The sequence below is a fragment of the Zonotrichia albicollis genome, chromosome 3 (genome assembly GCF_047830755.1).
Source record: "Zonotrichia albicollis isolate bZonAlb1 chromosome 3, bZonAlb1.hap1, whole genome shotgun sequence".
NCBI lineage: Eukaryota > Metazoa > Chordata > Aves > Passeriformes > Passerellidae > Zonotrichia > Zonotrichia albicollis.
Genome location: NC_133821.1, coordinates 107,349,317 through 107,372,305, shown reverse-complemented (window position 1 = coordinate 107,372,305; position 22,989 = coordinate 107,349,317). Strand labels below are relative to the sequence as shown.

General features: G+C 43.8%; 2 protein-coding genes and 1 long non-coding RNA gene across 10 annotated transcripts in view; 2 read left to right on the top strand and 1 right to left on the bottom strand.

Moving 5' to 3' along the window:
* SMAP1 (small ArfGAP 1) overlaps window positions 1-2,555 on the top strand; it is a 91,408-nt gene extending 88,853 nt beyond the window's left edge. For all 4 annotated transcript variants that reach the window (XM_074538447.1, XM_074538446.1, XM_074538445.1 and 1 more), the window contains one exon: window positions 1,575-2,555. In XM_074538447.1, coding sequence (XP_074394548.1) covers window positions 1,575-1,709 — 135 coding nt within the window. In that variant the 3' untranslated portion in view covers window positions 1,710-2,555. The remainder of the gene's footprint in view (window positions 1-1,574) is intronic.
* Window positions 2,281-22,199, bottom strand: B3GAT2 (beta-1,3-glucuronyltransferase 2). The gene is made up of 4 exons (XM_005483928.4): window positions 21,137-22,199; window positions 10,032-10,176; window positions 3,235-3,383; window positions 2,281-3,097 (listed from the first exon to the last, which is right to left on the bottom strand). Exons 1-4 carry the CDS (start codon window positions 21,674-21,676, stop codon window positions 3,011-3,013), a joined length of 921 nt encoding a protein of 306 aa, XP_005483985.1. The 5' UTR covers window positions 21,677-22,199; the 3' UTR covers window positions 2,281-3,010.
* Window positions 20,655-22,989, top strand: part of LOC141728620 (uncharacterized) — a 30,076-nt gene continuing 27,741 nt past the window's right edge. For 3 of the 5 annotated variants that reach the window (XR_012579765.1, XR_012579763.1, XR_012579764.1), the window contains exon 1: window positions 20,661-20,910. This is a non-coding gene — a long non-coding RNA (uncharacterized LOC141728620). Of the gene's footprint in view, window positions 20,911-22,989 lie in introns of all 5 variants that reach the window. The other 2 variants (XR_012579766.1, XR_012579762.1) reach the window with 2 other exon arrangements.

Below are 22,989 nucleotides of genomic sequence, written 5' to 3'. Positions count from 1 at the left end.
ATGCAGGAAGAGAACCTTAGTGACTGACTTAAATTGAATGATATGAATTTTTACTGTTCTGCTCCGTTTTACGGTGTGAACATTTATGAAGGTAAACAGCATTGCCTACGTGGATAAAAAAGCCCCTGTTTGAAAATACAGGCTGTCATTCTGCCTTGAAAAGTAATTCTTAAAGGTGAGAATTTCAAAATGTCAGATCAAAAAAATCTGTGGATATACTGGTGGCAGTCTTTTCTTAGGTAGCTAGGTTTAAAAAGACCCATATCAGCTTTGAAATTAAAGTCTTGCCTCTTATCAATTACATGTTAAAACTTGGCTCCTTGAACAAGTTCTTCACATGTTCCTGTACCCCTTGCACATCAGATGTTGTCAGTATGATGACATTCCACAGTCTGCAGAACTCTGATCTAAACTCTGACTAGTTGAAAGGGGGAAAGCTTGCTTTACCAGATAACATGTTTTATATAGTCTGCTGCTTAAGAATTCTACTCCAGAAGAGATGAACCACTGGGTAAAGCATGTTTTTATCAGCCTTTTTTATATTTCCAGGTTCAGTGGTGTCTTGTTTTCTGCAGATACACAGTTCTGTGTGAAAGCATACAGAACTTAATTTTACACTGAAATACTAGTTTGCAATTTACTTGAATTTTTCACCAGTGTTAGAGTTTATTTAAACATGAGTGAATAATACCAGGCTGTAAAATGAAACTAAGACTTTTACCTAGTGCTGCCTTTTGTTTGAATCAAATGTTACTTATCCAACATCTCTATTCATTGGCTTTGATTATTAATTGCTCCAAATGCTCTTTTGCTCCTAAACTCATTTTGACATTGAGCATTTAAAATTACAGTGACTAGATATTTGTAAAGACTACAATAGTTTTGCAGCAGCTCTGAAGTGAATGGGCTGAATTTTGAATTCTTTCCCACCTTTAACTAGATGTTAAATTCATCTGAATTTAATTTCATCTGGATTATATTACTTGTTTTTTAAGGAATTACAGTATCTTGGGTAGATTCTTTAGCAAAGATGGTTGGATAATACTCAAGTTTATAAATCCACCTCATACCTCATTCTTTGTTGATTGTCACCGAAATGGACATTTTCTGTAAAAACTGATGTAGTCAAGATTATGAAATATCCAAAGAAATGTTGCTGGAAAAAAAAATCTGAACTGCAAGTGCAGATAAGAATATATTACTGGCTTTGCTGTTTCTTTACTGCAGTTACTACAGTTTTGTTCATTAGATTTGAAACAGTGAAAGCAAACTTTTACCAACCAGCCACACTGGCCACCTCCTTCACATGCTGTCAGTTCTCATGTGACACATACACCAGGTGCTGCAGCCCATCAGCTGATGTATGTTGGTGGTTGAAGGGCTCCAGAAAAGCTGATAGTATGAGAAAAAGCTTAGAAACTTAGATAGAGTTAATATTTTTATTTAATGAGAAATATTTTTAGGGAAATGTACTTGTAACCAGGTGGCTGGTTGGAGGCAGGACTGTTTTTGACTAGCAGCATGCTGTGTTTCAGTGCCATTGCTAACCAGGTTTCTGTGTGTGTGTTTTGCAGATGAATCAGCAAATGGCTGGAATGAACCTCAGCAGTTCCAGCAACGTGATGGGCTTTGGGCAGCCCCCCAGCACAGCCGCAGGATGGACTGGAAGCTCCTCTGGCCAGACTCTCAGCACACAACTGTGGAAATGAAAGTTGCAATAGAAATCTTTCCCAGAACAGCCACCTAACATTCCTTGTTTAAATACATTTACTTTTGCTGTTCCTTCCATGTACATATATATTCTTTTTCTTTTTCCCCAGCTGTTCAGATTAAGGATATAACTGACTGACCGTGTTGTGGTCTATATTGATTTAAATTTGATGTAGTGAAAAGCAGATCAAATATATTTATACATCATTGGAAGCATTTTCATACAATGCATATGATTTCATAGACCATATTAAGAAGCTGCTTAACCACATACTGATTTTTTCCCTCAAAATTCTAGATCAAATGTTTGCATATAAGGGATGTAGCTATCATGTTAGTAATACTCAAAAATATGAACCCCAACTCCCCCAAAATTACCCAGTAATCCTGTAGAAGGTACTGTATGAACAAATGTTTAATCATATATAAATAGAATGTAAATGTATCACTGAGCAATGTTTTCTAGTGTATCAAACAAATTTTGTTTCATCATACATTTCACTGTGATGTTGTTATGGTGTGCATAACAGGGAATGTGGTTATTGAAAGAAAGATAAACCTGGATGTTACTGTAGTTCTACAAATCAATAGTTTATTCTTCTAAAGATGAGCACTTGATGCATTTGAGTTTCCTGTGGTAAAGTCTCTGACCTGGCTCAGGAGGCAAGCGCACAGTGTTAAAAGAGAACTGACAGCACAATATGCATTCAAGGTAACTCAGTGTGAACAGATATATTTTGTCTTGCAGACAGATCCAGGTTTATGACAGTGATTGTGTTTACATTTTATGGTGCCTCGTAATGATAAAATGTTATTTCCCTATATTAAAAGGATAAATCCGTAAATGATTGTGGGTTTTTTATTTCATTATTGTATGACCTGTTTGACTGCTACTTCTAATGAAGTAAAACATGTTCAGTTTGGAGGATCCATTTGTACAGATATTTAGACCAACAGTTTGTGAGTTAAAATCAGTTTATAATTACACCATTAAGCTGGATAAATACAAAAGTATATACATAAATAATGATTTTGAAAATACTCCATTGCAGCCATGTTTATGTGTGTGGAAACAGCGTTAAAACAAAGGTAAGCGTGAGTTTATTAAGCTGAGAATTCAGAAATGCATGCAGACAAGTTAGAACAAAGCACACCCACTTGATTTGCTTATTAGAGTCTCTGAAAGCTTCCTTTTGTTTCCACAGAAGTCTGTCAGGTCTCAGGCAGCAGCAGCAGACGACCTTAGCTGTCCGAAGCACTGGTGCGTCCATGGTCCTGCTCTTGTGGGACTGTGCCCCCGTCATACCTCAATGTTCACTGTGTCCAGGTGGTACTTTGGCTCGTTAGCTAGGTTCACTTTCTCTGTTCGGGTGTGCCATACAAGAACCTGGAAAACACCATGTGTGTCAATGAAGTCATCTACAGAGATGAAAGCTTCTCACAAAGTACAAACTACCATGTGTGTCAGTAAAGTCATCTGCAGAGATGACACGAAAGCTTTTCACCAAGTGTGGCAATCGGTACCTTTGTGCAGTTGTTTGCTTTTGGCTCCAGTTCTTCCACTGTTGTTATCTGTTTCAGAAAATCAGATTCTTGCATTCCTGGTTGAGAACCACGACGCTTGAATACGGCTTTGGGATGGGACAGGATCACTTGAAGACTCACAGCAAATCCTTGGAGAGAGGGAGACAGGGAAAAAGGTTGAGAAAAACCTTTAAGCCTTACATTTTTGTGCAGTTATGCCTAGAAATCTCTCATGTTCTTTTTAAAAATGTTTTAATTTGATTATGTGGATAGGTAATATTTGGTAGGTTTGTACATCCTCCATTATATTATTTTGTTTTTGTTTGCCCTTAAGATACAATCAGGTTTTTTTAAATTGCATCATATTTTCAACATGTTAAATCTTAATTTCCCATCGTGTAGGTAATACATGCTTTCTTGTCTGAAAAGTCAGGTATCGCTAAAACCTTGGGTTATTCTTCCTTTCTACTTTTAATTAAGAAATAAAGCTCAATTATAAGTAAAATAAAATGTATGAAATTTATACTGTACAAACCATTCTACACTTCAAGGTGAGAGTCAAGAAAAAAAGGTTAAAACATGTTACAACTGTAATATTTAGATAGCTTTAGCCTGTAGATTTTTAACAGCCTTGCTGAGGAAAGACAAGTCATACTAATGCTCTGCCTTGGGAATGACTTTTAGCACCAGGGGTCTGCCAGGCAGTCTCAGCAGGTCTCAGCGTGGCACAGCATGGCTCAAAGGATTTATTCAGTGTACACACCTCTCTGCAGTGCTTTTCTCTACTAACATGCACCAGGTTCCTTGAAGGGAGACTGCAAACTGAGAAATCACTGCTTTGAACAAACTCTCCCTCTCTGAAGAAGCTACCATGAATCTGTAATTTACCATTATTTTATAGAACTCTCCCATTTTCCTCCAGCAATGCTCAGTCATATGTATGCTTCTTTAACTATGACTCAAAAACTCAACTGATAGATTTGTAAAGAAAAATTCCATTTGTAACTAACTCCTTTTGTCTGACTGCCAAGCCTACCAGAGAAATCCTTTCTTCATCATTTCAGAGTGGTTCCAGCTGTCCCTTTATGACACAAATAGTAACACTTTTGACATCAATTCTGGAAAACTCCAAAAACATTTAATTCTAGAGCCACTATTAAAATTTTATCATTTTAAAATTGAGCATAACTTTCTATAACTTAATGTAATTCTGACTCTCTTTTAATAGAAATGTCTTGTTGCTGTATTTTCCTTGAAAGTATCTGTGACTTTTATGGGAGCCTTTTGAAGAGGAAAATGTAAGGAAGTAATTCTACATCATCATGTAAATAAAGGCACACTGAAACCACTTTATCATGGTCTTGCTTGTAGGAAGCAGAAGGAGACACCCGGAATTTGTTTTGTTTTCAGTAAGGATGTGGACCCTGATGGATGTAAACAGGTTCCAGTTCACTGATGGACACAGAAAACATTTATACACTATATCTTGGATGTAGCTTTATACATCCTGTCCTGCCTGAGGTAGAGAATAGGTGTCTGCATGGACAGGGTCTGCATGGATCCACACCCTGCTGTGCAGTCTTGCTTCTCACTCCTTGTAGCCTGGCCATGATGGAGCACAAGGTAGGCTCCATCCCAGTGCTCTTGGTAGCCAAATGTAATCATTTGGGAAGAGCTGAGGGTGAGAGTTTAAACTCCCTCAGCTGCAGACAGTATGTACAGCCAGCTTGCTGCATCTTGAAGGGTGATCAGAGACTGTACTGATGAACAAAACAGTCTGCTTCAGTTTATAGGGTTTGGTTAGGTTTTGTTGGCCTTTTTTCCTCACATAAAACAAACAATAAATTTTGGATGCAGCTGGGATTTAATAATTTTGGGCTCAAAAAAAAAAGTAAATGGGAAGGCATTTTTTGAACCCTGATCAGCTGTGTGAGCTGCTCTTTCTTTTTAAATATATTTAAGATTCAAGCTACCCATGCATAAAGAAGAAAATGAAGTAAACACCAAAATTAGTGTCCTAGATTTTAGTGCACAGAAATAATCTCATTCTAAGCAGAAGAGATGCAGATTTTCTGCTTTTTATCTTTACAATGTCAGTGGGGCTCCCAGGACCCATAGCCTATACTTATCCATACATTAATTTCTCGTAACATCTTTTGTTGCAAGGCTTGTTCCTCTGTTGAGAAAATTGCATTGATTTCTGAGGGTGGATTTCTCCTACATACAGATGTTCAAGTGGGCCATAGCCCCTGCATGTGACATGTGCCCTTGCTACAATGCTATTGCAAATTGTCATTTTGAGGCTGCTGTGAAAACTACTGGTGCCATCAAGTAAAAGTTAAATTATAAACTCAGTGTTGCAGGTGGCAAGGATGTGGGCTACTGTGCACTGGCTGGCCTAAGGTTTGTTTCCTTGGTCAGGGTCCATGCCGTCTTTGTTAAAAGAATCCAATAAAGCAGCAACTTTAGGAGGTAGAATAATCCAAGGAGACTTATCTCTTGGCTCTCTAGTTCTTTAGCTCTGCTTTATAACAGCTTTATTTTCACATGTATGACATTTTGTAAGATGGATTTGAGAGCAAACCACTTTCTAATGACAACTTTAAGTTGACTTTGTCAGAGGTGTCATTTTGGTGTCAAAAATAGAAGAGACAGCTCAGTTTTGACCAGACTGGCACTAATTATTTCTCTCAGTAGATAATGATCCTGTGCTAATAGATGAAAAGACGCTGTTGTTTTGAATTCTGTCACTAAACAGGATTTATCTGGGATTACTGTCTCCAATGTAGCATAACTGAACAGTGCTTACATGCATACAGTTATTTTACTTAGTCTCATTATTCCTACAAGGTCATACTGGGCTTAACTTCACATGAAATGCCACAAGACAATTTCACAGCTGGAGTTTGAAGAGGTGTTTAGAGGATTTTTTGGTGTATAATGCAAGGTTATAAATTAACTCTAATTGGCTGAAGGGCCACCTAAATAGGAATTAATTTGTTGGAGGACAAGATACCTGGGAGACAGCAGATATTACATCTGTTCTTTCAATGTAAGCTGTTTCCATTAATTCACACCTTGACTTGTGTTAGACCAATGGCTTCTGTTAAAAGGCAGAACTATTTTTCTTCATCATTCAAGTTAAACTTCAGCCAGGGTTTAAAGATTTTGTTGCCATGGTTAATGCCATTGCTTCCTGGATGTTCTAGGTAGGACAGTAGCTGAAGGCAAGCTAGAAACTTGAGTGTTTATCATTTCTGGAGTGTATAAATGTTAATGCTCAGTGCTGATGTTGGAACAGATGGCTTGGGCTTTGTGGCTTTCAAGTTCTGTTCTACCTGTAGTGTACATTTTGGCTTGCAGTAAGGCAGAGATGTCTAACCAGGAGGTTTTGTTGTTAGGATCAAAGGCATCTGCTGATTACTTCACCATGAAAGAGGCACTTGATTATAAGCTCAATGCTTAAAACAGTATTTATCCTTGGATGGGAGGGGAGGTTGGTGTTTTGTTTTGGTTTTGGTGGGAGGTTTTGAGTGCTGGCTGCCATACCACTTAAATTTTTTTGTTTGTGACTTCCAGCAGTGGCTCTTTCAGATTCAGCCAAAATATGCCATGTTTTGCAGTGCCATGAATAGACTGGCATTTTGCTTAGGGAACCCTAAGAAATATGAGATGTACTGAAGATCTCATGACTATAGCAAAATGTTAATAAAATACAATTAAAAAAATGTGGTTGCTCAGGCCCTAGCAGAGGTGCCTAGGGCACAGTGGATGAGCTCTAGACCCAAAGTCCAAAATCTGCTGGCCCGGTGTTTTACAGTCACATATTAATCTCTATGACTGAAGTGGCTCCTGGAATGCTAATGCAAAGCAAGCATTGGCCTTCTTGAACAGCCTTCACATTAGGAGAATCACAATCTAACTTTTTTCTTGAGTGATCCAAAATTCTGGCAGTAAGGAACAGGCCAGAAGTAAAACAACATTTAATATAGAAGACTTGAATTCAGATCCATACTAAATAACACAGGTTTTGCTTTCCACCTTCTCTCTTGCTTTTCTTCCCCAAGGGTAAGCAAGCCTGTGTCAAACTCTAGAACCCCCTTCGATTAAAAACTGACGCCAAACTTAGGAAATACCAGAACTAATTTATATGGTGTGTTGGTTGCCAGGCAAGAAGCAAGAGAGAAAACAACTCCTTTGCTTTCTGAATCCAGTTTAACATTGGAGAACAGCAGTATCAGCCACAAATTTCTCAAAATAAGTAACCAATGTTTAATGAACTGACCTAATACGATTGCCATGAGCAAGTGTGTTGCAAAGAATCTGGGGAGGTTGGCCAGCTAGGGTCACTGAGCTGAGCCTGATGAAATCAGCAGGACCTGAATTTGGCCTTGTATTTTGCTGTCTAGAATAAGAATTTTATGAGCTTAAAGTCAAGGATGTGCTTCCTCTGAACAGCCACAAGTTAAATTGGTGATCCCAAACCTTTTAAGCCATCACTCTGTTCATACCCAGCCTCATGATCAAATCTTGTGAAAATCACTGTGAAAGATGGTTCACTAAACCATCTAACTGGAGACCACTGATACAGCTCCATATCAGTATTACTGTATGCACCATCCTGTTTGCATGGCAGTATTTTTAACAGAGATTCTTGATCTTCCTTATGTGCCACATTCCGCATAACCTGAGTTCCTTATATATGGAAAAAAGCCAGCAATGGACTAAGCATAGACTTAGGTTTGGTAGCAAGTCCCTGGAGGTCTGTTGGGGAGTCAGGAGAGAAGGGCAAGAGAAGGAAACTGCACCTTGACACACATCCTGTAGCCTGCACCTGCTCAGACACCTATGGAGTTCTGGATTTGCAGTTCTGTTCTGTTTATGCCCTGACACTGTATTCCTAAGGGGAATGAAGATGAAAATTTCCCATCATTTTTTAACAGTCTAAACTGTATCCATTTCTTTCCTTGCTGAAATTAAAAATGAAATTCAATTTCTTCAGTATTTTTGAAGACTGAAAAAGTCTCATGCAAAATAATAACTCTTTATTTGTGGTTGTGCATTAACTTCCTGTATTCTAAAAGTTTTGGGGTTTTTTTGTCTGTGACCCTCCCTTACATGACTTTGGTCAAAGCACAAGCAGGGAATGCTCCTAATGGACCCGCTTTTCCCTCATGCCAGTGATTTAGCCAGCATCTGCAAGGTAAACAGCTTAAGAACTTCCTATGTATATCTTCATATCTGCGTTAGAGTCCCTTGGCTGATGTTTTGTAATGGCTTTCTGCCTGCAGCTGATGAATTATGCACCATGCTCTCACCTTTATAATGCCATCAGTAATCCCTTCTGGAGTCCAGTATCAATGTGCATCTCTAAATCCACAGGGACTGTTCAACTGCACAGCTGCAGTCCCTAACACGCTGCATGGTTTCAGGCTTCGCCCCTGAGAAATTCCTTTATGTGAACACCCAAATACTTATTTTTATGCCAGGTCATACTATTAAATTGAAATGCCTCTACAGTGCAGAAAAATTCACCTGATAACCTTTTTGTCTTTGAGGTGATAACCATAAAGGAGCAACCATTAGTGCTCCTTTATTTACCCTTTTTAACCAGTTGGACTGTAAATACTGTACATATTTTTATCAATAATTTCATTTAACATTACTCTGTTAAGATGAGAAAGAACAGTACACTATCCTTTTCCCTCTCTCAAAACATTGGGGTATCGGGATAAAAAAAAGTGGCTATTTGTACCCTATTCTTGCCCTTGTGTTGTCATCTTAGTGTAAATCCCCCCTACCTTCTCAGTGATTTCTCATGGGCAGCTCCTCACAGCACTGACTCCTTCACAGCACAGCCAACAAATTCCAACTCTCTCCACAGCACAACAACCTCCATCTCTCTTCTCACCCAGTTAACCCACTTTTCTATAGCACTCATCCTTATTGGACACAGCTGTGGCCTGTTAAGGGCAGGCCTGTTCCTGATCTTTGGTGATTAGTACAGCTGCAACTCCTCAGGTGTGAGCCTACCTTCTGCACTATTCTCTTACATTCTATCCCTCCACACCCTTGTATTCCTACTTTTTCCTCCTGAGTACAGAAGATGTTCAAGTGCAAATACCATATCATTTGCTGGGAAACCAGCTTCTGCTGTATCAGAAATTGGACCTGTGACCAGTGGTGAGTCATGTGGCAGTTGTGAGTGAATACAAAAGATAGTCTAAGCATGGACTGGCAGCAAGACAGAGCTGTGTGGTGTGCAAACTTCACTGCAGAAGATTGATTAGATTAATTTTGAAGCTTTTCTGCCTTCTTCTACCAGGCAACAGCTGTCAGTGATTTTTCCCCTAAGCCCAGTGTTTCAAAATATATCCATCTACAGTTATCACTGTCATTCCAAATAACCAATGCAACGTGAATAATTTCATGATAAAGTAGCATTTTACAATATGAGGTCTAAGAAGGTCTGCATTTATGCTGCCTGGTTTAGATTGATGACAAAGTGACAGGCAGGGACTCCTTGCAAGAATTGCTAGGATGAATTAATATACAATTAACTTGTTTCAGACAGACAATTTATACAACATAAAAGCCAAGTTGCCACATAAAAATAAAAACAAATTAAAGTAAGTTCAGATACCACCAAGCAGCAAATTAATTAGACAAGATGTACAAGCTTATACTTCCAGGATAGTTAATGCTAAAGGGCTGCACACTCTGCCAGCACTTCAGAAGTGTAAGAAGCTGCTGAAATTGTGAAATGGAAGCACTGATGTACCACGAGCGAGCCTCACCTGCCATGTCGATGGCAAAGGGCCTGTCAGCTCTCCAGCCCGTGTACCAGCCGACCACCTTGCCGTTCTCCACCACGGGGCGCTCGTAGCGCCGGCCGCCCACCAGCCCCACGGGCCACACGGACACCTTGCGCGTCGTCCGCATCTGCAAGAGCCAGCACAGCATCACTGCCCGCCCACAGCACTACCGGGAGTTCTGAGGCAATTCTGGCTTACACACTGCAGCCCAAGAGCCGTGTCTGCCCACCCATTTTCTGTGAAATCTCCAGCTCTGTATCCATAGGCATCTCAATTCTACTTTAAATACCTTATTTATACCAAGAGTTTTTAAAGCTGTGAAAAAACGGAGTTTTGTTCTTGTTTGGGTTTTCAAAGGTGTAGTAGATCTTTTTTATCTGCAAGACTGCAGCATTCTGGCACTGGGCTTATGTCTATAGATAGCTGAGATACTGTAGAAACTCAGTGAGAGAAAATATAATGATTAATACACACTTCACCAGGACAAGTACAATTAGTTTGGGACTTGTTAAAAATGCATTGAATAGAGGAAATTATGACACACAACTCTTTCCTACTGCAGCAGACCTGAGATGCAGCTCAGATGTATTAAGGATTCATGAAAAAAGATTGCTTAGGTTTTTTAACTTCTGTATTTTCCCCTAAAAAGCTCTGCTAAATTTCTGAAAAGGACAAAAAGCAGGCCAGACAGGATGCTTATTATCACCAGCAGCAGTTTTTCCTAGTGATGTAAATTAACTAAATGTAAAACTGGAAGTGTGATCCTTATCTAGCATAGAAGAAGCCATAGGTATGAAAAAAATGACTGTAGCAAGAATTGTCCATGACTGGGAGTCACTTCAAGAAGGGCATTGAAGTGCTAGGGCATGTCCAGAGAAGGGCAGCAAAACTGGGGAGGGTGTAGAAAAGTGGGTCCTAGAAGGAGCAGCTGAGGGAGCTGGGGGTGCTTAGCCTGGAGGAAAGCAGGCTCAGACCTTATCACTCCTCAGCTGTCTGAAAGCAGGGTGGAGCCAGGTGGGGGTCAGCCTCTGCTCCCAGGTAACATTAGGAAGAGCCTCAGGTTGTGCAAGAGAAGGTTCAGGTTGGCATCAGGAAAAAATTCTTGCCTGAACAGGTTGTCAGGCATTGGAATGGGCTGCCCAGAGAAGTGATGAAGTGGCCATCCCTGCAAGTGTTCAATAAACTGGATATGACACTTAGTGCTATGGTTTAATTGATGTGGTATTCAGGCAAAGGCTGGACTCAATCTTGGAGGTCTTTTCTAACAGTAAAGATTATGAGTCTGATTCAGTGACTTCAGATAACTAGTTCAGTGGTCCATTTTCTCCAGTAAACAGGAGATAATATGGCACAAACCCCGACACACTGCTCCCCGTGGGAAAATCAGGCGGTCTGGCGTGAGAACTCGAGCAAGCAAGGGCACCGACACGGCGACCTGCACAACTTAACCACGCTGGTTCAAAAGCCACTGTTTTAACACTGTGCTCTGAATGTGGTCCTATTGAAACAAGTATTCAACTATTGCAGTGTAATGTGGGCTTAATTTGATCTATTCTAAAAACAGTCTCGTCTTTTGTTGTAATTGAAACTTATTCCTTTGGGAAAGGTTATCCCTTTTTCCTTCCAAGTACTCTTCTCAGCAAAAACAAACACAGTTTTACATATTTGTAACTGCAGTCCCCTATCGATGGATGCTGAAGTAAAAGACAACCTTGGTTAAATATTAAACACTTCCCTCTCTCTCTGCCAAGGTGAAAGATTTATCATGCATATCATCAAGACTCACAGGAGTCACACCAGAAAAAAACAAAGACATCACGTCAGCGTGGTTCACATTTCTAAGCTAGAAACATTAGCAGATTCTTAGAACTTTCACATAAAGTGTAAAATACATATTTAAAAATCCACAAAAATGTAGGCACAGAAGAGAGAAATGTACCTTCTCTCCCTCCAATTATTTATCTTCAGATTTGCTTATCAAAAATTCCTTTCTTTCACCCTAAGAGCTATTGCAGCAAGCTAGAGCACCTCACTCAGTAGCAGCAGCCCATAGTGCATAAAAGCAGGGTATGTATTCAGCTGGCAATATAGGGAATTCTCATGATAAGGATTCTCTCCAAGCCATTGCCTGGTTAATTGCCAGTGAGAGGCTGCCATGAATCTTTCTAAGGTTATTAATAAATGTATTTACCTGCAGCTGTACTCCCTGCTTATGTTTAGCTTTCCAATCTCTTCCACTCCTCTGTGTAGGAAATGCAAAGTTAGCAATTCACTATTTGGGTATGGACATCAAGCAAAACTTCAACTCATGAAGATCTTTTAGCTCTGGTTTTAATGACATGTCTCTTTTTCTTATTTTGCTAACAGCACATGTATATTAACATATCAGACATGGACCTAGGGAATCATCCTTTGGGCATGTCTACACAGCACCATCGAGCTACATTCACCCAACTGTGCTACACCAGTAAATACCACAGGATAAACACACATGGAGCCATTAACACCTCCTGGAGGCTGTGGATACCTGAACCAATTATTAGTGTTCAGAATTGCAGTACTTTGGCCATCCTGTGCCAACTGTCTGTACCTAAACTCAAGATGCCACAAGACAAGGGCAGGCATTCTCTGACTACAGGAGAGTGGCCAGAGCACAGTGCACCGATGCCCTGCCTGTGGGCACAGTAAAAGTTTGGGCAGCTGTACTGCAAAATGAGCCAGGTTACACAGGACTTCTGAACTGGGTCAATAGTGGCCTCAGCATTTATGCTGGCAGAACCAGATGGATTTACATTAATACCCCATGATACACAGTGTTTTGGAAAAGCTTGTCAATGAAGAGTATCTCACTGACCTCATAAAACCAGCATAAAATGACCCAAGAAGTTTTAAACTAATAATCTTGGGTCAATCTCAGTGTCTATGAGTCATGTCAGTAAAGCCACCACATGTCAGATGCAAGTCACCCCTTACAGAGCTCCTACTTCTGTCCTTGGGTGACTTTATTTTTACAGGTTACATTTCTGAAAAATGAAATAAGCAGGTGTCAAGAATACAGCAATTCCTTTAAGTAAAAGCTGAAAGAGCACATCTAGACCAGTATTTATGCTAATTCTGAAATACCTCACAGCCTTGGGATATGCTAGGCAGATGAAAGTAGGAATATTTCGTTTAATCTTCTGAGAATAACATTACTGCAGTTAACATACTGATATGTGAAGGCTGTATTTATGTATGATGGGGAAAAAGCTATTATTTGGATTAAAAGGCCAGCTTGCACCTGGAATTTTACGCTGCTAATCATCAAGACACAAAAAAGGGATTCAAAAATGTGTTAAATCTGAATAACTTTAGTGCCGTGGGTTAAACAACTGCCAAAAATCCTAGGACTTACAGCTTCCTAAGTGACTGTTCTATCTGTCATTGTAATGACAGCAGTAGCACAAGCTGCGTTAACACTCAGCATTGAAAGTCCTGGTAGCTTACAGAATGGCATTCATCTTTCTTACACTTCACTCTCGGCAAGTCAAGCAGCTGCTCTGTCCCAGTTAGACTTGTGTGGTTAACGAGCAGAGAGGAGCCCACTGGCAGGATTCATCCTGCCCTGCTTGGACAGCTCTCTCAGGGCAGAAGTGCTTTTGTCCTCTGTTCACTTTTTGAAAGGGGGTCTTGGGCGTAGGAGGAGAGTGATGTACTGGGTGGGGAAGATGGTAGAGCAAACCTCAATTAAGTAGGAGGGGGAGGAGAACTGGGAAGAAGTGGGAAGAAATGACCAGAGAGATGAGTAACAACTGACCAAAGAAATGCCAGTGAGGTGATGGGCATACAGCAGTAAATACAGTAACAACAGAGTAATCACTGAAGAATAGCAAGAGAAATGCAGAAAATTGAGCTGAGCAATAAAAGGCAGCGATAAAAGCATTGCTATATTTAGCATCTCATTAGTCAATCAAGAAAAGCTGCTTAATGGGATGCGCTGGACTGATGGATAGGGAAGATACCAAGCCAGTAACAAAATATAAAAGCCCAAGGGGAATGAAGGTAAATGACAGAGAAAAGGAAACATGGCTGTACTTCCTACAGTGAAAATGCTTCCAGACTGGAACAACCATCCTGCTGTTTTTGCAGCATGATGTCAATGTGTTTCTGTTTGGGATTCACAGCCCTCTGCAAGGGCAAACCTGCTGCCACACTTCATAAACATTTTCCCCCCTGTCATTTCAACCCCTGTGTGATTTGTGACCTGTCCTGGTCAGGTTACAGGTTCACATCCATGCTCAGCATCCTATCCCACACCTCTGCCCATCCCATTGATACTCCAGCAGATTTGTGTGCCAAATTCTGATTTATTACTACCAAAGAGAGGCTCTAGAGCTCCTTCGCTACAACAATTCCTGGGTTAAAGCAGAAGCACAGCCAGGTTCCCTGTCAGTTCTCACACAGTTCTCTGCATCAGTCATAGGCCATTTAAAGACAAATTCTGCTCAACTAAACTTATGTGAGAGCCCTATGGCTCAGCCAGACAGCTCAGCCTGACGCTGTGCCTGTTTGCTGAGGCTTTGGACAAAGCTCCTGCCCCCACTTACCATCATTTCAAAGGAGGCATTAAGGCATAGAAAACCTGTGCCAGTGGCTTTTGTGGTTCAGGGACTGAGATGCTTAGGGGTTAGGAACTTCAAAAGGCAAGTTTGTTGTTCGCAAATTTGACTGTGAAGGGTATTCTCCATGGGAATGCTTGTAGAAGGGATCTACAAATAAAAAAAAAATCATTCCTTGATGTAGCCCCCTCTGCAGCTCTCACAGGTGATCTGCTTCATCATCTTCCCTGCTAGAAAGCTTTCTTTCCAAGCATCTGCTTGAAACCTCCTCTGCTGATTTGTACACAATCTACATTGCAGAGGGAGGACAGCTTAATTCACCCTTTTCTCCAGCAACATTTTATATATAAGGTACATGACTAATTTTCTAAATTATACCAGCATCCTTGGGCACAAATGTCAATATTGCTTCCCTGCAGAAGAAAACTGTACCAAATTTAACTAAAGCAGTTTGCAGCCAATTTCTGTGGACTGGGCCAACTTCCAAAACATTTGCTACTTGTTTTACTTCTGGGCCCTTCTATTTACTGGTTGCCTCATTCTACTCCCATTCATTCTGCTGGGTTGTGTTCACTGTACCTCTGAAGAGCTGCTGACCCCATGTAATTAATTTCCCAGCAACAGTATCAGTTTCACAGGTAAAACTGCTGCTGCCAGTGCAGAAACAGAGAGTACTTGGTAACCAAGCAAAAACCTGTTTCAAATAGCCTTTTTTTTTTTCTTTTTGGTCACTGTTTCCTCTCATTTTTAAGCTGTTTCATTCTCTGCCAGTCTTTTCTAATCCAGCCTCTTTAGCATAGGTATTACATGTCTATGTGGAAGAAAAATGTCAGTGTGCATTTAAAACCTGTCATGTACTCCTAAATCATTTATATACTAGAAAGGTATTTAATGCACTGCTAACTCATATTTGGATCACTTTTTATCCTGAAGAAAATAACTAATGACTGCCAGCTAATATTTAATTCTGTCTAGACTACTGAATGTTATTTTTAAGACTATTATGAAAATCTGATTTTTCCAACCAGCTCCTAGAGATACAACCAACGATTTTCATGTTTTCAAAGGTAAGGAGATTCACTTATACTACTTTTAAACCTTTTGCATAAATATATCTATTAAAAATACACAGAAGTTAGCTTAATACAGTGTATAAAAATTAGGACAGTTATATGTGTTATTGAAGGAACACTAAGCCTTCCCTAGTCAAAGCTGGAATAAATAGTAAATTTATTTTTAATTTTAAATTTACCTCTTCTATAATGCATTTTTTTGAGTTCCCCTCAAAATATTTTATAAAGATGATCACAGGAAAACTGAAGCTTTTGTGACATGCAATGCCTGCAAGTATTTCTGTTCTATTTTTAATAACAAGGAATCCTTTTTTTAGGCTACCGAAATGGCTGTTAAAAGTCATTAGAATATCTGCCACCTTCATACACACCTTTTGAGAGGGAAGGACCGGGACACAAGAAAATTCTTTCAGTCTGAATCTGTGGTTCTTTGAATCCTGAGCTACCTGTAAAGATTAACTCAACCTGGGGAGAGCAGGATGAGCTCTGTCCTCTCACATCTCCTTTCCAGCTTCAACTCTACCATCATATTCAGGGCACTCTTGTGTAGGAACAGCTACAGCAAATTGAATTCTGGCCCACAGCTCAGTGGGCACTAGGACTAACTGCTAAGCTGCTGAGGTTCGGGTTGGGTTTCTTTACCCCTTAGAAATAACAATTAGTGCTGTGATCAACTCTGAATTCCACACTGCAAGGCTGTATCCACATGACACCTTAGAGTGTGGATTCCTCTAAGGAGACCCAGTCTGCAAATCCTCTCCTTGCACTCAGACAAGACAGTGGAATGTGCCACACTTTGCATGCTCTAAGTATCCAGCAAACATTGCCAAGAAATTCTGGTATTGATGACCAGAAACCTGGGGGTGGCAGGGAGGGGGAACATGGTTTTAGATATGAGCATTTTAATTTCAAACATATCTCAGTTTAGGGGTCTGAACAGAAAACAAACAAAAGTGTCAGAAATAACCTAGATCGGAATCTCTAAAACTCAGTGTGTTTTTGAATGCAGCAAGCTCACTTTCATACAGATACTGAAGACTTTTATTCCTCTTCTTGTACTCCTCATGCTCCTCATGCTGCTCACCCCTCACCTTCAAAGGATTCAGGGCAGTCTGCACAATCAACAGCAGAGTGGATCTCCAACACCAATTCCTCCAAATTTGCACACTTATCCAAACATGGACCATGGAAGTGATGGCCTTTGGCCAGCTACTCAACATATGGAAAGAGCAGAGAGAATGCCTGAGACACAGAAACACAGGAATTCTGTGAAGAGTTGGGGGAAGTGAAACTTAGCTGTCGATCTTCACTTCCCAGTCCTTAGGTTAATCCTGTTTTTAAAATCTCTGTGTGAAGGTGGAATGCCAGTATTATCCAAGGTTTTTTCCCTCTGGAAGTTTAAAATGTGAAATCAGCAGTTGCTAGGCATCAGTCACAATATTACAATAACTTGCATTCAGGAATAAGATGAAGCACAAATGCACCAGAAACTATAAGAATCACTCCAAAATGAACAGCATGTGGTAAAAAATAGAAGCTATGGTGAGTCATGCAGAAACATTTGTAAAACATCTTAAATATAACAGTTGGAATTTCAGGCCTCTCAGTGGCTTTTTTATGAATGCAGGCTGACTTTTAACATAACAGGTATTTTCAGAAAGCAGACTTGTTTTTGATGGAGAGATGCACAAGGACACCTCCAAATGAACAGAACGTACCTGAACAGAAGATACATAAATTATTTCTGAGGTTTCAATCCCAAAATAATAAATGACAAAATACAATATGCCAGAAACACAGGCATTAAAGTAAAAGCATAATTTTTCACCTGACCACCACTACACTCTCAAGCAGAAAGAGTTGGGAATAACTTAAATGCCACACCTCTACTCCTGGAAACATTTCTTCATCATCGCTGCATCCTTTTTAGTACTCTAAAGAATTTCACAATCATTGAACGGGTTGATTCCTTCCCTGCAGCCTTTCCATGGAAGGTGAACCTTTCCTAACAAAATGCCAACTAAGCCAATGCCGTAGCAGCAGAAAAGCTCTCCACCTTATTCTAGAAAGGACAACTAAACCTGTTTAGACCCTGCCCAGTTCGACTTTGAGGACATGGTTTCACCAGTCAAAAACTGACCTGTCCACCCACATACCATCATAGGTCTTCGGAAAAAAGATAACTATAAACAGCAGCCAAGGGTTCCAAATTTACTACAGAAGGTGGCATTTTCCAGACTGCTGTAAGCTGGGCTTTTTTCCTGATTTCCATAAAACACACTTAGCCTAGGTCTACTGGGCCCAGCTCATGCCACATCAAATGTAAAATACTCATTGCTATAAGCACCAGGCAGAAGTACTTTGGACAGAGATTAGAATTTCTTCATCAAAAGCTCTCAGAAGTATCCCATGGCATTCCATGTCAAAGCATGCTCCTTTTTGATCATGGCCTCATGGTTTATACACTACAGCTCACAGGAAAGCCTTTGCTGATCTTGCTTTGTTAAAAGGCTCCATCTCCTGTAAGGACACCAGGGAAACCCACAGCAAAGGAGCTTCCTTAAACCCAGTCCTCGAGGACGTGCAGTTCCCTTGCTCGCCTCCTGCTCCGCAGTCCTGCTTGTTTGACCTCTGAGCAAAACATTTCCCTAACACAAACGTTCCTCTCCTGCTGGCTTTACAGTCCTGCCCAGCCTTGCTTCCCATCTCCCTGGGGCCCCACTGCTGCCCCTGGAGCCAGCTCTGACCCAGCAGCAAGCCATCACAAAAGGACAGACCTGTGTCCCACAAAGCAGCAGATGCACACTGCACACACCTGCCTGCACACAGTGCTGCTGGCACTGGGGGCCTGCACACCCCTGTGTGACAGTGACATGCTGAAAGTCACACAGCCACACAGGATGCTGCTTGGATGAGAGCTCAGAGCTCCTGTCTCATCCTACATTTAAACTTCTCCCTCTTAGTGAGCAGACTGCATTTTATCAGACCTCCTTAGGGAAAGCAACTGCTGGTCTGGAGAATTGTTCCTGGCAGGAAAACAAACCGAAAAAAACTCCCTCTCAGGTATAGTTACCACCATTTTCATAACAGGAATTACTACCAGATTTCATCTGCAAACAATGCATTCTGAGGCTGTTCTCTTCATGCTTGGAGAAGACAAGTATAATTTACGTTCATAAATCAATCAATTCCTGAAGGGCAGATCAGGATTTACCACAGAGCTGTCAAGCCAGAATCCATGAATACATAGATTTTCTTTTATCGAGTCAAGAAGCAACCAGCCCTCTAGCAGTGCCTCGACTGCAAAATCAGGCTCCTGGCTCGCTCTAAATGCAACCTCCCCCACGTAAAGGCGCCTCCCGTTGGCAAAACCTGCCAATGGACTCTGCCAGGGCGGGAAGGCATTCCCCATGTCAGTGCCAGTGCCTCCCAGGGACCTGCCAACAGCTCCTCAGTGACCCCAAAACAGCCACAGCAACTCACAGCGGCAACTGAAGCAAAAGCTCCTTCTCTGCCCCAGTAACTGAGCGTTCCCAGCTCCCCATTTCTCAGGGAAAACCATTCATGCATGTGTGCCTGCCTGTGAACACAAGGCTCAGAACAAACAGCTCTTTCCCAGCAGCTCAGTGCCGGGGAAAGGGAAGCCTTGGGGCTGCAGAGGTTCATGCTGGAGGTTACAACCCTTGTTAGCAAGAGGAAACACAGGTTGCCTGTTGTGCTTGCAGTTCTCAAGGCTAACCCTTCAGACAGCTTTACCCCTTCATTTTCCTGCACTTCCCAGCTAATTAGAGAGGTGATTTGTACCTTTCTTTTTCATAATTCACAGCAATTAGTACAATAATGATAGAAATTTTAAAAGAATAAATGTGACCAGACTCTTTTTCAATAGCTGTGGAGCACTCAAGAGAAACGCCAGCTAATAGTGTTCCTTCAGCTTGTCCCTAACGTTGGTATTCAACAACAAAAAACCCAAAAAACCCAAACAAACAGTAGATATTTGCCAAATATCTTTTGTCCCGCATTTCTCATTGTGCCAAAGTGTATTTTCTGTTTCTGTTAACAGACTCCCTAAGATTCAGTCAAATTGACCTTATTTCTACAAATACACGTGAGCACTCCTGTAACATCAAAGACGGGTATGTGAAATTACTCTGCATTATAATGCACTGAGCACAGCTATGAGAATTTTTAAAAAATCAATTGCAACAAAGGTTTAGCCTCGAGGCAAAGGTCCTTAAATTAGCAGCTTCAATGCTGAAAGCCAAGTGCGCAAAAGAAGTAGGACATCCCTGCTGAATGGGGAGCCTGCACCTGCCCACACACTGGAAATGGAAAGGGATGCACTGCGAACCCAAACACAAACGACCGTAAGCATTTCTAACCAGCTTTCCCGAAGGAGTTGCATGTGCTTCACATTTCCGTGTATCACGTTTAACTCACTGACTGCAACACGCGGGGAAGGGCACGGCTGCAGCCAGCGGCAGGGAGGGGGGCTCACCTCGACCGACAGCCCTGCCCACCGGCAGGGACACACGGACACAGCGCGCCTCAAGCCCTCCGCTGCCAACTTACTTTGCTGCTTCCCTCCCGCATTTCCCTGCCAAGGTTACTCTCCCAGCTGTCACAGAAGATGTACATGATCTTTCTTCTACTGTTTTATGTCCACTTCTTAAACACCCTCCTTCCTGCCAGGGGGAGCCCAGAAAGAAAGCTGGATATCCTCTGCCCCGAGCGCTTGCCAGTTCCCACCAAAATGACACAAAACCCTTCACCAAGGGGAGGCAATGAAGACAAAACCAGGTCCTTTCACAAAAGAGACTCCTCAAAGGGCGTTCAGTCGTTATACAAGCGATTTGCTGCTTTTAAGGCTTCAAAAGGCAACTCCAATGAAGAAGCCTGCTCTGGCTTAATTCATTAGCGCCAATGAAAAAACTGTGAAGGTTGGCGGCTCCTGATGCGAGTTTGCCCTACAGGGAGAGGGATGCAGCCTGAAAATAACAAAACAAGTCGCACTTTTCAACACAGTTTTGACAAAACACACAGGATCCCTTATATAAACCTTAAACTTGCCTCGCTCGGCAGCAAAGTGAGAAAACAGCAGTAAAAAGTTGGGCGAGTATGGAGAGGAGGGACAAGAAACTTCAAACCAGGAGAGCGGCGGTCACACAGCGGCAGCCGCGGGGAGCCCGGGTGAGGGACGGGCACAGCGAGGTCTCCGGGCGGGGAGCGGGCTCCACTCCCTCCTAATCGGAGCTTTTGGATAAGGGAGACCGAGTTCGCCACAAAGCGGGGATGGGGAGCAGCCCGGCGCGGGAGTGTGGGAGGGGGACCGGCAGGAGCCAGAGGAGCGGCGGGGAGCGGGGATGGGGACGCGGCGGAGCGTGGCGGCCGAGCGCGCCCCCCGTCCCGCACGCACCTCCTGGAACAGCTCCAGGCTGTAGGTGTTGTCGTCGTCGGCGAAGAAGAGCACCCCGGGCTGCGGGGGCGGCAGGTGCTGGTGCCGCTGCCGCAGCCAGGCCAGGCCGGCGTTGCGCTGCTCGGTGGCGCGGGGCAGCCCCGGGCGCTTGTAGCGGCGCGGCGTGGGGACGTGCAGGTGCGTGCAGGGCAGCCCGGCGCCCGCCACGAAGCGGGTCACCAGCTCGCTGCGCGCCGCCGCGTCCTCCACCAGGATCCAGTGGAGCCGCGACACCTGCCGGAAGGTGTTGGCCAGGCGGGTGAGCTCGGCCTTCTGCACCGGGCGGCTGTAGGTGGGCGTGATGGCATAGATGGTGGGCAGCGCGGCCTCGGGCCGCCGCCGCGGGGTGGGAGGCCGCGCCCCGCCGCTACCGCCCTCGGCCCCGCCGCGGGGGGACAGCGCGGGCAGCGGCGCCCGGCTGCTGTCGATGTCCAGCACGATGATGACGATGAGCACCCAGGGCAGCAGCAGGAGGAAGCGGCTGAAGAGCAGGGACTTCATGCTGCCCCCGGCGCCCTCCCGCCGCGCCGCCGCTCAGCGCCGCCCCATAGACGGGCGCGGCGGGGCTGCCCCAGCGCGGGGCTCCGCGGGGCGCCCGGGCGGCGGCGGCGGCGGCGGCCGGGGCGGGGGGCAGGCGCTCCCTCCCTCCTTCCCTCCCGGCGGGGCGGGTCGGGTCCGGGAGCCCCGCGGTGCCTGCAGGGCAGGAGCCGGCCCCGCTCCCGCCGCTCCTCTATTCCAGCGTCCGCTCTTCCTCCTCCTCCTCTTCCTCCTCCCGCTTCGCCCTCGGCATCGCCGGACGGGGGCTCGGCGGGGGGCTCTAGGGAGACGCTCCTTCTCCTCCGCTTCCCCGGGCGGCTCTGGCGGAGCGCGGGGGCGGGGAGGGGAGGGCGGGCAGGCGGCAGGCAGGGAGGGAGGGTCCCCGCGGGCGGAGGCTCCCGCCCCGCCCCGCTCCGGCTGCCGGCCGCGGGCAGGAGCGGCGGCTCGGGGAGCTCCGCGCTCGGCGTCCGCGGGGACTGGGACTGGGACGGCCACGGGGCGCTGCTTCTCTTCCCTCTCTCCGCGGCGGGCGACAACTTCGGCCGGTGGCCGGGACGCCCTCCCTGGGTCAGCGCCGGCTGCCGACGGGCAGGGCAGGGCGGGCGGACGGGTCCGTGCCCGAGCACTCACCCCTCGGAGCGGCGGAGAGCCGCTCGCTTCGTCTCTGCTTCGGTTTGGTTTTTGGGTTTTTCCCTACGCCGGCCGAAGTAAGAAGTTGTAAATAAGGCGGCGGTTTGCCGCAGCTCCCCCCGGTGCCCGGCAGTCGCTGTCGCCTCCCGCACCGCCCGCGCTCCCGGTGCCGCAGCTCCCCGGTGTTCGGGCGTGCAGCCTCCCCGGAGATCTCATGGAATTGAGAGCTCTTTCTTAAAAAGCATGCGTATATCAGAATTTCGTAATAATCTGCCTGTCTTTATTTTGAGGAAAAGGCATTCATCAGGTGCTGCAACACACATGAAGTGCACAATCTAAAACCTCTCACAAATCCCTTCCTCACAGGGAAGTTTCCGATGCATTTTTCAACACTCCCTGCTGTCATAACTAAACGCTTCCTTACAGCTTGAATTATGCTTTTAAAACATCATGCTGCATAAGAACACAGAAGCACAGCAGTAGAGTTTGCAAATTACCGAGTTCGCCACGATTCTCTGATTAAAACGTAGAGATCGATTGATGTTCTCCCTGGCTTCTGAGCTATTTGAGATAAGAAATAGAATGATTCGTCACTGATACTTTGATTTTTGGTAGGAACAGCATGGCTTGCAGGAAGGGGGATGCCT